The sequence below is a fragment of the Lutra lutra genome, chromosome 12 (assembly GCF_902655055.1).
Source record: "Lutra lutra chromosome 12, mLutLut1.2, whole genome shotgun sequence".
In the NCBI taxonomy this organism is placed as follows: domain Eukaryota; kingdom Metazoa; phylum Chordata; class Mammalia; order Carnivora; family Mustelidae; genus Lutra; species Lutra lutra.
In genome coordinates this window covers 88,822,272-88,837,921 of record NC_062289.1, presented here as the reverse complement: position 1 = coordinate 88,837,921, position 15,650 = coordinate 88,822,272, and the positions used below count along the sequence as shown (strand labels likewise).

The 15,650-nt window shown below is 55.8% G+C and overlaps 1 protein-coding gene across 1 annotated transcript in view; it reads left to right on the top strand.

The window, feature by feature from the left end:
* The first annotated feature begins 9,568 nt into the window (after nucleotides 1-9,568).
* Nucleotides 9,569-15,650, top strand: part of TBX5 (T-box transcription factor 5) — a 45,457-nt gene continuing 39,375 nt past the window's right edge. The window contains exons 1-3 of the mRNA XM_047698152.1: nucleotides 9,569-10,145; nucleotides 11,843-12,027; nucleotides 13,655-13,749. Of these exons, the coding sequence (XP_047554108.1) occupies nucleotides 11,881-12,027; nucleotides 13,655-13,749 (242 nt within the window). The 5' untranslated portion in view covers nucleotides 9,569-10,145; nucleotides 11,843-11,880. The remainder of the gene's footprint in view (nucleotides 10,146-11,842; nucleotides 12,028-13,654; nucleotides 13,750-15,650) is intronic.

Here is a 15,650-nt window from a genome sequence, read left to right as displayed (position 1 = left end):
GGGTGAATGGCAGGACTTCAGCTGCCTTCCAGGGGGCCCAAGCCTGCAGGCCTCCACTTGAAGCTGTAGGTAAAAATAATAATCATAAAAGTGGTCAATAAAAATGGAGGGGAGCTGAACGCTGGGTTATGAGCCTGGGATACCACTTGACCTGTGGTGATGTTTGGCTGGTGGCCGCCCTGCCGGGAAGCCTTACACACTTACACGACCGCTCCTCCCACGCGGAGCCTTAAACGCCCATACCCACAACCACACATCTGGGCGAGTGCACCACCAACTCACGTGTTTTCATGAAAGGAGGTAACACAGAAAAAAAAAAAAAAAAATATATATATATATATATATATTAAAGAAGGACATGATGACACATACACACACACTCAGAAACTAACACAATGGCAGAGAGACCCACAGGTTCTCCACAAATGACACGCAGTCATGCAGAGAGACTCCAAGGATAAGGTCATACTCAGTCACACAGGAGGAGACACGAGACCCATGGGTCATGGGCCCATGGGTCCAGGTGGAGCGGGGTCCCTCCAGCTTGCAGCTGGAACCAGCCTTGCCTGTGCTCTGATTCAGGGGTTCCTGGGTCAGGCACTCACTCCTGGGTCCTGAGGTGGGCTTGTGTGTTAGTTCGTTAGTCCTGGGGACTCACCAAGATGTACTAGGAGCAGGCACATGGGGCCCTCGGGGGAAGCTGTTGATGGTGAGGAGCTGGTATTGGAGAGGTCTGGGAGGAACCCCAGAACAACCCAGCTTGGTGTCCTCTGCCAGCAACCCAAGGGAGAAGGGTCTGGGAGATTGGGGAGGGGTGGTCTGGAGAGGTGGCAGCCTCCCAGAGAGTGCACTTTGCATGGTGGCCAGAAGAATCATTCCCTGGAAGGCGGAGGGACTGGCAGGTTCCTGGTGGAGGGAACTGAAAAGTGGCTGCTGGAGAGTGGGGACCCCTTGGGCCTCCCTTTGGGGTGTTCTCAGGCTTTGGATCCGAGTCCTCACCTTCTAAAGAAGTCCTTCCCTTTCTAACTAGTAGCAGCCAGTGCTGCACCAGGGCTGGCCTGGGAAGAGTATGGGCAAGGGCAAACAGGGAGCAAGAGAAAGGGTCTAGAAGTGGGAAAGCAAAAGGCCACACGTGGGGAAGCCTCAGGACCGACATCAGGCCTCTGGGCCCAGGTTCTAGAGCTCTTAAAAGGCTCAGGAGCTTCCTGAGACCTGCCAATGGGATCTTGAGGCCATGGGATCCATGCACATCCTGAAGTCGTGAGGGTCTGGGGTGGCGCAAAGACAGAAGGGCCACCTTGAGAGCTGAGCGTCTGGGAGGGGAACACCGGTGACCCACAGATTTCGGCCTCTGTGCCTCCAAGGGAGGGGCACCCTCAGCAGGCTGAGCCCACAGCCAGCTGTGGGAAGTGGCCGGGGTTCCCTTTCAGGCTCTCCCTAAAGGTGCAAAGCTAGGGAATGGCAAGGAGCTGGGTGCATTTCTGTTGATGCTGTGTAACCCAGACAAGTCTTCACCCTCTCTGAACCTAATTATTTGTTTTTAAAAAACAGAACCAGGGGCATCTCCTCCCCACCTCCCCTGTATCCTACCCACCCCCATTTCCTTCCTGTCAGGGGACAGTGTGTGCTGGGATTGAGGCTGTGATGAATATGGGCCAAGGCTTGGGAAGAGAACAGGACTGAGAGCAGAACACTGAGGCTGACAGTGGGAATGTCCACACCTCTGTGTCCTTTCTCCCATCCTGCTAAGTGAGTCTGCATGCTCACTAAGGCCCTCTTCTGCTTCGTCAGTGGGAAGGAGGAGAGGGCATGGAGACCCGACAGAGAGATCTGAGCCCTTACTCCAAATGCTAAGTCTCTGGCCACTGCCCTCGTTTGACTGACTGTGCTTTTTATTTTTTACTTTTTAAAAGATTTTATTTATTTATTTGACACATAGAGAGAGAGCTAGCGAGAGAGGGAACACAAGCAGGGGGAGGGGGAACAGCAGGCTTCCTGCTGAGCAGGGATGTGGGGCTCCATCCCAGGACCCAGATCATGACTTGAGCTGAAAGCAGACACTCAACAACTGAGACACCGAGGGGCCCCTAAATGTGCTTTTAGATGCTTAAACTGTGCCCATTGTGCTCACTGTGGGTGACTGTGGCCAGGGCCCCAGGAGCTACCTCCTCATGGGGCTACTGAGAACTAAATGAGTGGGAGAAACGGTGTTCCGACAGCTCCTAGCCTGCTGTAAATGTCAGCTATTATCACTCCTCAAATGCTAGCAGACTTTTGAGCCTGGAATATCCACATTTCTCTCTTTGTGGCCGTAGAGACTCAAGCAGAACTCTTCCAAAAACATTAATGGGAAATGCTGGGAAGGAAAGACCATGGGGGCTGGGGCTCAGACTGGAAAGGAGTGGATGGGGGCAGTGCAAGCCAGCTGGGAGTTTTGGGGACATTAGGTGCCCTAGTGGAAGCTGAGGGAGTGGATGGGGACAGTGCAAGCCAGCTGGGAGTTTTGGGGACATTAGATACCCGCAGTGGAAGCTGAGGGAGTTTTGTCTTTCCGGACCAACCTGGAGATGGATGGTGTCTCCTTCAGAGAGTGAAACAAATAGGGGGCGGGGAGCCAAACCCCAAACCTGCAACCATGGGTCTCCACCTGCACACAGGTCTGCACCCTTCCCTCTGAGGCTCTCTCTCTCTGGCTCCCTCCACAGCCTCGGAGCTAGTCAGTGCCCTGATTGTTTCTGAGAGCTCGCTGCCTCCAGAATGAAACCGAAAAGTCAGCCTGTACCGTGCGCGGCCCACCCGCAGATAATAAGAGGGGGCATTTCGCCCTGCAGGCTTAAGAAGAAAGCATGGAACCCCAACATACTATTTGAATGTTGTTTTCATTACACCCACAATGGAAAATGTTTTCTCTAAAAGGCGGATAATGTATTCTTTCTCTCTGCAAGGCCTTGCAGACGTGGAAAGCCATGACTTCAAGTTCCTGACTTTCCTAGTTCCATTTAGACATTAATCCAGGCAAGTAAAAGTGTTGCTGGGATCCAGGCAGGGAGCCTCGCAAGCGGACTGGGTACAGAGTTGGGTGGAGAGACCCAGCATTCCCCGAGTCCCAGGTCCCTGGCTGGGATTTTGGGTTGTGGCTCCGGTGGGATGCTCTCATCTCCCTGAGCGCGTGCCTCTGAGGTCTTCAGTTCCAAGTGGGGGCTTTTGCTCCAGACCTGAACCCAGCCTGCAGACGTGGCACTAAATCTGGATTTTTCTCCTCTGTTTCAAAAAGGGGGGAATTTGTCAGTGCCTGCCGCATTGAACACATGCAGGAGGTTTGGGAAAGCCCAGACCCACCGGCGGAAATGGAGCCTTGGAACTCTGGGCAAAAGCTCGATGGTCCTGCTGAGCGCCGCATTGTTGCCAGCGTTCGATGGGATTCCTGGGTTGCCATAGTGACCAGGAAACCAAGGGCCCCTGCGGAAATGGTCGCCAGGGACCTTTTCTTTGCTACCAACCTGTCAGGGGCACCCCAGGACAAGCCTCGGTCAGTTTCACCCCAGGGTTTCCCGCGTGTGATTGTGCGCGGCAGCTGGGCATCTGGGGTCCCCATTTCTGGAGCCTTCCATCGGGGCTGCCCCCAAAGGCCAGAAACCCGGCAATGGGAGGCCAGGGGGTCTGAGGTGGGGTGGAGGCGGGAGGGAGGGGACCCGCTGCGGGCGCTCGAGGACCGGGCTGAAAGGGAAGAAAAATTAGAGGTCTTGACCAAGCAATCGTTTTGGTGACGGATCTTTCCAGTTTGGGGTCTGACTGCCTTCCTCACCCGCACCCCCACACGCGTCCCTTCACCTCCTCAAGGTCATTACTACAGTTTTCACTCGCAGCTTCGGGTGGGAAGGCCGCTGCTTCCTCCACCGCCACTTCTCCGGCACCCGTGCAGGGCTCCTCCCTTGGCTGGGGCCTGGAACCGTCCTAGCAAGTTTCTCTAGGAGGGAGAGAAGCGAGGGATGCGGGAGGAGCTGTGCAGATTAAATTGGCTGTTCCAGCCTCTGAAGCGGGACTTTTTAGTTTCTCTTGACCCAGGCAGTTCCAAGTCCCAGAGGTTGGTCAGACCTTAGGAATTTCCAGAATCACTGGCCTGGCTCATTTTGGTTATAAAGTTAATGCTACCTGATTCATTGGATTGACTAGGAGGTATCAAGCTGAACTTTCTTGAAGTTTGGTGGGGGGGGGAGGCGGTCACCACTCCCATCCCCTTTGTTTGCTTTGCTGCGAACAGTCTGCTTTCGGACTCCCTGCAGCACAAACAGGAACCATGTCCCTTGCCCCTTAAAGAAATCTCTTTATGAAACATCAGATCGGGCTCTTTCTGGTGTGGACGTCTTGCTCTGTGAGGCCCAGGCTGCCTGGAAGGAGGCCCACGGGCAGCCAGAACTGGAGTCGCGGTTTCATCTCTGGTTTTGAATCCGGCCCTTTGAGCAAGCTTAACACGTGTGGATTTAATTTCCCTTTCTTTCTCGCTTTCTTTTCTACCCCTCCTCCTCCGCCCTTGCGAGGAAATAAGAAAAATAGTCTGCCGTGTCGACAGCGCGACACCGTTCCCTTTGCCAAAGAAAATTTGTCTTTCCAGAGCCCCGGAGAGCAGTGGGTTCCCAAATTTCCACTGCACCCTCCAGTTGAAGGAGGGGGTACCCAGACAGGCTCCCCGCCAGACCTGGAGGTATCAGCCCCGCTCTCTATCATATTGGGTCAGAGCCCTGGAATTCAGCATATTTTCCACCACATTTTGGGGGGCTGCGGGGACAGGCTGACTACACGGGAGGCCTTTCTGAAGGTCCTGGGCTGCAGACACGGTTGGAGCGTTAATGCTCAGTGCAACCCATGGGGTAGGAGGCAGCTCAGTTTCTCAGTTCAAGACCCTTCTCCTCCATGGAGGACTCCCTAAATTGGAGGGGGCAAGAACAGAGATGCTCCTTTGCATCCCAACCCTGATTTTTACCACCTTCTCTGCTCTTCCGGGCGATTGCAAACCTCTAGCCTTGCGATCTCAGCCAGGCCTCTAGAATGATGCTCCCACTTCCTTTTCTCATTTTATTACCCTGATCGGGGCTGCGGGTACCTCACGGGCCAAACTTGGGGGAACGGGGAGGAATTTTTCCAAAGCACAGGGAAGAACACCAACATGAACAAAAATAGTGGCAATAATAAATCCTGGTGAAAATACTGGAGAAGAATATGGGATATTAAAATAATAGCAATAGCCAGTATTCTTCCCAGATGCTTCCGGTCTGAAGGGAAGAAGCTAGGGACAGAATCAAACATTGGGAAGGGAGATACCACGGTCCTGGAAAAAAAATATATATATATATAACAGAGCCAGATTTAACTAGGCAGGAGGGGAAGTGACCCCCTGAGAAACGAGGGAATTTCTGTCCCTTAGTCTGACTCCCTCTTCTGCAAAAGGAGTTGGTCCAAGTTTCCTTGGGTCGTATCTGTTGTTACGATTCTTACTCATTCTCCCAGGCCCTTCTGCTCTTCTCCTTGTTTGATGCTTCCAGGAGAGACCTGAGTCAGGGAGGAGGACGCAATGGAAACGAAACGGGAAAGAGGGTGTCTTTTTAAGCCACTTCTTTTTGGGGAGGAAAGAAAGAAGGTGGTTTGGGGCTCGAGTCCGTGAAAAACAGAGGCAGGAGGGAAAATCCAACAGTGGTTTCCTCTGGCGTTCGCCTGGTTTTTGTTTTGGACTTTTAAGTGGGAACCTCTAGTCTTCTACCCACGGTGATATTAAAATCGGGGCCGGAATTTTGCAAAATGAGGAAAATGCATTTTGGGGGGGCAAACCCGGCTGGGAGCAGGTCGCGGAAAGCGGCGATCCTCCCGAAGAAGGAGCGAAGGCTGCACGTTGCCGCCCCGCTTTGGAACTTACTACCCACTGACTGGGGGGAAGAATGGAAAGGCTCAGCACAGGCTGAGGTCTCTAATTTATCCTATTCGGCCCGTGGTCCGGCCTCCGGAGCGTCTGGAACAGAGGGCCTGGGAAGCTGAGGCTTCGGAATCCTCTGCGAGCTGGTCGGGGGGTGGCGGGGTCCGCGCCAGGGATGCGAGACAAGGGAGCAGAACGGAAAGGAACTGGCCCCGCTCGCAGTTTCGCCTTCCCCTTCCAGCGCCGGCGGGGCCCAGGCCTCCGTTTCCGGCCCACCTCGGCCCCGAGGTCAAGCGGGAACCCATACCCGGCGAAGGATTTCGGCTTGCACTTTGGGCGTCTGGGAGCAAACGCTGCACCCAACGGACCTCAGATGGAGGAAAAGATAATTGTTAATAACTTGGGAAACGGAAGAGAATTTGGGGTCAGTCAGTCCGGCCTGGCCGGGCGGGAGGGACGCGGGTCCTGCTTGCTGGAAGCGGCAGAGTCTGCGGCCCGGCTGGCCCAGGCTCCCGAGTCCTGCGCTGGAAACCACTGCCCGTTCTCCCCGCGGGCCTGACCTTGGCTCCTGGGGCTGCTCTGTCAGCTGCGTTCCTGACTTTTCGCGGCCGCTCTGGCCCCAGACGGCCCGGGCCTGAAGCCAGGCCCTGCTTCGGAAAGCCCTGGGGGTTAGGCGCGAGCGAAACCCGGGATGGAACCCCGAAGCTGGGGTGCGAGGCCAGATTCCGACGTGTGCTTCCCTCTCGGCCCCTTGGCGGGGAGCTTACCCTTGCGGAAGGCCCGGCGCCGCTTGCTCCCTCCGGGGCAGGCCTCTAGCTCTTCTGGGGACGACTACGCTGTACGTTTCGCAACCGCACCCAACGCGTTTCCAGCCGCGCGCAAAAGCTGGAGCGCATCCGCCACGGGGCGCTTAGACGTTATGGCCATCCGTGAGCGCCCCAAAACTGCGAATCCTTATTACAAAACAAAATAGAGCGTCTCACCCAGTGCAGGCCCGGTCGCTGTAATTTTTCTCTGCAGAAATCATTCCCTCTACCCCCTCCCCACCACCCACTCGCATCCCGCCCCCGCCGGGCCAAACTGGGACGAGTTGCATCCCCGGACCTAGCTAGGGGAGCTCGCGCAGAATGGGCTTTTTCTCAGCAAAAACGTTGCGGACGACTCTTTCTTCCCCGCCACGCCTCGATCTCATTTCCCCTGCGCGATAACCCGGTAATTACTTCTATGCAGGTCTGCAAGCCGGCGCTGAGTTATCGCGTCCCCAACTGAACCAGCTCGAGCGGCGCCTCGATATGATATTCGTTTGCCGAGAGCTCCTCCTCGGAAAAAAAAAAATAATTTTTAAAGAATAAAAGGACTCTCGTGCCTCCTCCAAGGGACCCCGTTCCACCCTAAACAGTCTGATTTCTTCCCAATCGGGGCGACGGGGGCTCCCACCTCCCTTTGCCAAGAGCCCCCTCCCCCTCCCTAAGGAAATCGATCTTGGCTCTATTTGTGCCTGATGTTCGCCGCCCCCATTTCCCCCAGAGAGCGCTGGGTTTGTTTATTTCCTTATTTATTCCCGTGGCCGAGGTGTCTGGGACTTGTGGCCGCGCAGACCAGGGGCTGATAGGCGAAGACGGACAGAAATTAACCTCCCGCCGCTGCCCCCCAGTCGAGCGTGACAGCGCGCGGGCCGGTTGCGTGACTCGTGACGTCTCCAAGTCCTATAGGTGCAGCGGCTGGTGAGATAGTCAGTGTCGCCTGGTTGCCTCTTTATTTTATTGGGGTATGCCTGGTAATAAATAGTAATATTTAATTTGTCGAAGACCACAAACCAGCTTCGCGAGCTGGGAGGTACATACTACGCTTGACAGAGGCTGGAAGAAGGCTTGGCCTAAAAGGGGTCTCTTTTGGGGCCCTTTGCAAACTTCACTTGAACCCCCACTCTCCAGCAAGGCGCCACTGTTGGCTTCTGCCGTGGAAAGAAGAGGTGGGATTTTTGGAGGTGAGTGTCCCCCTGGACAACTATGGGGGGGAAAGGTATCCCTCAGCACTTCGCCTGGCCAAGGCCCCCTGGCTTTGCGCCCCAGCCCGGTCCTGCTCAATACCCCCTTCCAGAGATGCTGTTTTTCACCATGGAAATAAGAATGCACACTCTTGCGTTTCGCCTTGGAGTGTCACCTGGTAGGAATAGATTCCCGCTGGAGGTTTCAAAATCCCAGTTTCGTTTGGTGGCCAGCACAGGCTGTGTTCCACAGACCAAGTGAATCTGGCCAGGCAGTTACTTGGGGGAGTTCAGATGTGCCCTCCCGGGAGGGGGCTGCAAATTATTTATGGGAATTTATTTTATCCACAAATCTCCGAGAGTTTAAGGGGATTGGAGAAGTCTTTCTGGATTTCCCCTTCCTTTTGCCAGAGATGCAGAGATCCAAGCTCATCCTGAAGCCGTATTTGTTTCCAGTCTTCGGCCTGGGGTCTCCTCCTTAGCAAGCCCAGAGTGAGTCCTCTGAGCTGACATTCTGGAAGGGTGAGGGTGTCTTCACATTAATAAATAAACTGCTGTGGTGAAAGGTTGTTTGCAAACAAACCTGGAAGGTGGAGTGAGAACCGCCACAGACGCTGGGTTTGCTTTTTCCCCCTGGTCGCCTGACTTTTAGGGATGAACAATCCGCTTTGCAATTTTGCAAACGGGTGTGTTACACCCATCTGGCCGCTGGTTTCCAGCGCGTCTCTCCTCTCTCCATCCCTCTCCCCAGACCTTGGCCTGCAGGCCCAAGTCTCTAATCAGAGCCCCAGAAAAGAATACGGTGAGGGGGTACAGGAGGCAAGGGTGGGAAACCGAAGGGAACCCTGACAGTTATTCCAAGCCCCGATACTTGGTGCTCCAAACTGGGTCTGCTCAGGCTAAGACCTACTCACTGTGTTTACGCTTCTTTTGACCTCTTCAACCCGCAGAATAATACATTTCAGAGAGCCGGGAGGGCAGGGAGAGGGGCCCAGTACCGATGAAAACCCCAGCCAGTCTCCCATGACTGTTTGATTATTTTAATAAAACTGGGTACCGCCTGGCGTACACCTCCACCCGGGGAGGTCTGGTGGCCCTGGGGGTGGAAGCCCCCCCCAACCCCGGGGCAGTTTCTTGGCATCTTTGATCTGGGTCCCAGTCCCAGTGCACCTTCACCCTGCCTTCACCCTGGAGTCACTGGGAGTTGGGGTGGTGAGTGGGGAGGAGGAGAGATGTCAGGATGGCCGGGGGCGGCCAGCCAGGCCAGGCGGGGTCACGCAGCTCTGTCTTGAGGTCAGCGCTGGAAGGAGAACGTGGGCCAGGCTGCAGAGGGGGCACAAGGCGTGCTGTGCTCAGACTGCGTTCTCTGCACAGCCCTGTCCCCGACATTACTTCCCAGGCAGAAGCCGAGTGGGTTTGCGATGATTTGTGCAGGATTTTTTTTTTTTGCAGCCACCGAGCCGAGCTCAGAGCAGCGGAGATGGATGGAGGTTGGGAAGGGGGTGGAGAGGAGGGGTGATCTCGAGGTCTGGGTTTGAGAGTAGTGCTGTGATTTGAGTGTTCGGGGAAATCTAATGGAAAAGGTGGTTGGGGGAGGGAGTGAGAAGAGGGAGAGAGGGAGGGAGAGAGGGAGCGAGGGAGAGAGGGAGGGAGAGGGGCGGGAAAGAGGCAGAGGCAGGCTGTGTGCAGTGGGAGCTAGTTGGATAGGCAATTTCAGTATTTTGTAAGCATCAAGGCAGCCCAACGTCACTGAGCTCAGCTGAGTCGGCTTGTATTTCTGAGACAGAGAGAGAGAGAGAGAGAGACTCTCTTTCCTTGGATTCCAGAACTTTAACCCTGAAAGCGGCACCCAGAAAGGACCTTGCCCATTCCCACAGCTCCCTCCTGCCTCCCCAGCTTCTCCTCCGGAGGGTGCAAGTGAGAAGCAGGGCGCTGAGGTTTTAACGTTGAGGGTGCTCCTGGAGGCTGCTGCTTGCGTTCCTTGGAGCTCTTCTGGCGCCTGACAACTTGGAAGTCTTAGGGAGAGCGAGTGAACTAACGCAAAGCGGAGGAGGTGTGTGTTGGAGGTGGGCAGTCCCTGCCGAGGCTCCAGCGGTGGGTGATCCTTTGTACGCAGCGGTAGCCGCTAGTCTGGGCGAGCAGTCCCGGGCATAAACCCCCCGGAGCCACCATGCCCGCGCCCCCGCCTCGCCGCTGGCTTCCCTGCTAGGAGCAAGAAGGGATTTGGTGAATGCACCGGCTTCGCCCAGCGAGGTAACCGTACCCGCAGATGGCAGGGGAGGTTCGGGGAGGGAGCCCCTCCAGCCGAATCGGCTCCGGGAAGGCGCGGTCGGTGGGACTCCAGCCCTGCCCGGGATGCGGCAGAGCCCGGCTTGCAGAGAGCTCCTGGCGCATGGAGTCAGCCGGGGAGGCGCGCGGCCCAGGAAGCGTGGAGGTTTGCAGGACGCGCGGCCTGGTTCTGTCAAACCACATCTAGCTCGCCCCCGCCAGCCCCGGAGCTGCCGCCCGACCCTGACCGGGGCGAGCTGGTTGCGATTGTCCCTGCGGCCGGCGGCGGAGGCGAGCGCACGTGGGGGACGGCTGCTCCGGGTTCTTTTGTTGCAAGCTGGCTGCTGGGGGCTCCCGTCACCGCTTCTCCCGAACCCCGAGGGTGTGGTGAGGGAAGCTGCTTGGGGAGTTGGGCCTCGGAAGCCGTCCTCCTCGGTCCGGCTCTGGGTGTCCAGCCCCCGTAGCCCTGGGTGGGATCGAGCCCCTTGCTGGAGCGGCCGCGAAGCTTTGGGGGGCCATCCTCGGCGCTCCCTTCCCAGTCTAACCGGGTTTTGAGGGAGGAAATCCTTACTTGGAAATGTGGAGGAGATTGGAAAGCGATCAGAGCAAGAGGCAGGCTCCTCCGGGCTTGAACAGTTCTGCAGCTGTTACTTTTCGTGTTCCAACCTCATAAGCCTGCAACCTGGGCCATTCTACCCAATGAGCCCGACCTAGGAGGCCGATCCAACGCCGGAAGCCCAGAATTTATCTGGGACCCATTAGACCCTCGCCGGTCCCCCGAGCTTGGGCCTGCAGTTTCAGCGAGCCAGGCCCGGCTGAAGCTCAGAGAAACACCCCTCGGCCTGGCCGCTCGTCAAAAATGCCCGTCCCGGGCTGGAGAACCGAGAAACCCGGGAGAACGCGCAGCCGAAGCAGGCGGTGGGGTGCGGGCCGCCGGCGCCCAGGAGCGCGTCTCCCTCCGCACGGCCCCGCCGCTGCTGCTTTCCTGCCCTTTCCGTTGGGCTACTTTTCATTTTTTTTTTTTTTAACCGTTGCTAAAAGTTGGGGAAAAGGGGGAGGACTCTTACTGTTGAAGGACTTTTAATTTTAAAGCCTGTAACTGATAAAGGATGAACGTGAATTCTCCCGCGGACCTGGTCTCTCGATCTGCAGATCTTTTCCCTCCTCTGTTTTTGGTTTTGCAAGAGGCGGGATGTTGCAGACATTTTGCCTGCTGCCCAAGAATATGCCTCGTTCGAGTTTTAATAAACAGAGCTGTGATGTCCTTCTGTAAATTTGACGAAGAAAAACAATTCTAAAAGGACACTAGGTTTTTGTTTTGTTTTTGGTTCGTACCCAATGGCTTCCAAAAATACCCAGGCCTTATCTTTATTGGCTCTTCCAGAAGTCCAGACAAATTTGACGGGCAGCTGGCTTATCGTGGGGAGCCTGCGCAGGGGAGATGCGGGCCTCACCTCCTCCCGTTCTGACCCCGCTCTTTCGCAAGAGGTTCTGTGCGCTCAGAAAGGAGTAATAATGATAATAATAAGGGGACCTCCTGCAGTCTCCTTCAGCTGGGAACCGAGGTGCTGGGAGCTGGAAACTGGGGGCCCGGCTGCCCCCTCCTGTCACTAGAACAGAGTTTCCAACTGTCTCTTCTGTCTCTCTGCCTCTGTCTCTGTCTCTCTGCTTCCTGTCCTCAGAGCAGGACCCTGCGCGGGCACAGGGCGCCGGACACACCATGGCTGACGCAGACGAGGGCTTTGGCCTGGCGCACACACCCTTGGAACCTGACTCAAAAGAGCTACCCTGTGACTCCAAACCCGAGAGCGCGCTGGGGGCCCCCAGCAAGTCGCCAGCGTCCCCGCAGGCCGCCTTCACCCAGCAGGTAAGGAGACCTCTAGCCTCCCGGCCCTTTGCAGAACCAGAGGCCCTCCTGTGGGGGAGGGGTGGGGGTGGGTTACTCATCTCCCCCAATTGTCCCCTTTCCTTTCCATCCTCAGTCTTTCCACCTTTCCACGCCTTGCATCCTCAAATACCAGTATATTGTGACAATAATCTTTACGGCTAGAGGATTTTGGAAATACATTTAGGTTGTTAAAGAAGGCTTAATTATCTGACTATTTGGGGCTGGCTAACAATAGCCCAGATCGTGGCTTCGCTGCTGCACTAGGTGTAGACTCAGCCCTGAGCACCTCATTAAGGGCTGGGTCAGCGGCCGCTTCAGGCCGGCGTGAGCGATGGCTTGACCCCTCTTCAGATCTGCTCTAGCCTTCGCCTCCACGGGCCTCCTCCACGCCACCGCCCAGACCCGGGAGTTGCACTGTTTGTGTTGGGTCAGGCTCTGGAGGGCTGGCTTGCCCTGGCTGGGGGCTGGGAGCGCAGGGGTGTGCTGGGAGGCTGTTGGGAGCCACAGGCTCCCCTGGCTGGAAGCTGGGCCCCAGTAGAGGGGGAGGCTTCCTCGCACTCTCTGTGCCCTCTTCCCCGGGCGCCCTGGATGTCAAGGCGGCCCGTGCAGCTCTTGATAATTTACATAAGGCGTCAGATGGTGCAAAGGAGGGTGACTTGACCAGCACAGAAACTTGGATGTAGCCAAAACCTTTCTGTGGGATTTCGATCGATTGATGTCTTTCCCGCCTACTTTATCACCTGTCTCTCGGCCCTTCCCATCTCGGGAAAATGCGTGTACGGTTATAGAGAAGCCGAGGGCAGTGGGCACAGAGTTTGGGAAACTCAGATTGTTTTTGTTTTCGGAAAAGCAAATCCGCTCACGAGACAGTTACGGATTATGGCAGAACGGAGGTTTTCGTGTCTGTATATTTTTTATACCGGTTTTGTAAAATAGCTTTTAGTTGAAAGTGGAAATGTTGAGCAGTTTCGGCTGTGCCCGGAATCAGAACAGCTCAAAGTGAACGAAGCTGGATGTGAGGAGAACCTGGAAGTTTTGTTAATAGAGACATTTGCAGACTAATTTTTTGGACTGTGGGAACCTATCATCCTATGGAAACATTTTTTAAATTGAGATTTTGACGTGTGTCTATGTTTGCCCCGCCGTACGGGATTTGCACATCTGTGTGTTTGTGTGTGCCTGTGCGGGTGTCTGCGGAAAGATGTTCTGAGTGGGCTTTTTGAGATCGAGCATTTTTGTTTTTGCTTTTTGTTTTTTTTAGCCGCATCTTGGCTGAAAGGAATTGAGATTGGTTCCCCCCCCCCTTTTTCTTTTGGTCTCAGTCTGTCCTCCCACGGGCATGCTAGAGCACCCTGATGTGTGGGGACTCTTCTCCGGCCTTGTGTTGGTGGCATTAGGAGACAGCAGTGCACCATAGGGTGCGGTGGCGCACGGGGCCTGCACAGGGATAACTACCCTACGCCCCAGAGTCCACGCAGCCCTGCCGTGGTCTGGGGGCCACCCAGAGGCTCCGGAGGGAAGAAGACGTCTGTGTTTGGGGGCGTTTGGGAAGGAAAGGCCCCTGCTCCTGGGGCTTGTCTGTGTGACTTTTCTCTCTTTCTTAAAGGGCATGGAAGGGATCAAGGTGTTTCTCCACGAAAGAGAACTGTGGCTGAAATTTCACGAAGTAGGCACGGAAATGATCATAACCAAAGCTGGGAGGTGAGCTGTGGAGGGCCTGGGAAAATCAAGGGGGAGACGGAGAAGGAGAGGTGTCTCGGAGACCCAAGAGAGGGAGACCTGGAGAAGCCAGAGGGGCAGAGAAAAAAGCAAGAGAACAGAAGAGAGCAGAGAGAGAGAATGAATGTGTTTTTGTGTGACCCGATTTGGGTTAACGTTGCTTGGAGAACTTCTCCAGTGACTTCCACCCCTGGTGGGGGAAAACGCCTTCAAGATTCACCTCCAAAGCAGGGCACATCTTCCGCCTGATACAGAAGAATCGAGAGCTTGGCGGGGGGGCTACACTTACGGAGGACAGATTGGTAATGGGAGACAGTAGGACCAGAATGGAGAGAGAACGGGAAACCAGAGAGTTGCGGAGTCGGCTCAGAGATGAGACCCACTTCCAGCCTCGACTCCCGGCCCCCACCCTCCTTCCCGCCCTCCCTGACCTTGGAGCGGGTCCAGAGTCCCACCCGATTGCCAAACTCCGAATCGCTGAATGTATTAGCTACCTCTTTCATTGTTTATAGAAAGCAGGCGAAGCCTTTGAAACTGAACTGGGGCTCGGCCGGGCTCTATATACAGACACCGATAAACACGGCCGTTTCAGCAGTTTCGCCAAGACACTCACCCCAGAGTTCCTCTTAAAGGCTCGCAGTTTTTCTGCTAGAAGTGCTAGACAGCTGGGGAGGCTGGGGGGAGGGTCCTGCAGCTCTGTATTTCCGAGTGCCAGTTTGCCCAGGCCTGGGGACAGCCTCACCATAGGCCTCCCCATGCTGGACCGACCCTCTGCGTCCCGAAGGGCAGAAAGTCCGGAGTCAGCCCCGACCGGGCGTGTGAAGCCGGCGCATGAAGCCGGAGAGGCCAGTAGGCTCGAGCTGCTGAGCGTGTGAAGGGGGAGGCAGGAGCCACTAGGGCAGACGCCCCCCCCCCCCTTCTCCAGCTGAAGCCTCCCGCAATAAACTGACAACAGTGACATTTATTATTATTTGAAATTAAACAACGTCTTCTCCCCCGCTCGGCCCGAGTGAACCAGGAGGCGCATTCTGTTTATACTGAAAAACTAAGCTCTTCTTCCCATTCTGCCCAGGAAGGACACACACAGCCGGGCCCCCTCTGCCCTCAGCCTTAGCTGAGGGGCTTTAACTATAAAAGGCCTGGGAAGCCTCTCCTGCGCCCACGGGCAGGCGCACGTGCTCTGCCAGATAAACACCACCGGTAAACACCCCCTGGCCCCGGCTCCAAGGCCTCCCTTCACTCACCCCTTCCCACCATCCCTGGGTGAGCCAGGATCCAGCAGCTTGTCCTTGCTGGCTTTCCCGGGCACGCACACCTCCCTTTCCCCCCACAGGAGGACTGGGAATTTGGAGCGCACGTCCCAGAACCCAGAAGGACGGGGTACGCAGCACCCACCCGCCCGTGACCCCATCCCGGTTCCAGCTCTGGCCTTTCTGAAACTAGACCTGGATGGGTTTGGAGTTCCTTTGCAGAGGGCCAAAGTGTTTAGACTCTCCGAGGAAGAGTGCCAGGCACGTCGGAGAAGTTGGGGGGCATTTAGAAATAAATTTCAGCTAGGCTAGAGCCTCGTGGCAGAGGTCACCCACTGAGCTCTACTCTGGGAACGGCTGAGGACCATAGCGAGGGCGGGAGCTGTATGGGCACCCACGGGTGTGCAGTCCTGAGGGCGCACACAGCCCTGTGTCCTCATGAGGTGGGAGCCGTGGGCTCAGCGACCAGACCACCTGTCTGGACGCAGGACGCCAGCGTTTCCCCTAAAAGGGCTTCTTCTACCCCTAAATTAGAAAGTAGGTCTCTGGCTCTGAAAAGAGCATTTACAAAGAGCAGAAATGGAGGTTCCAAGCAGAGCCTTCTACACAACTGTTTCTTTCTAGAAGCCTTGG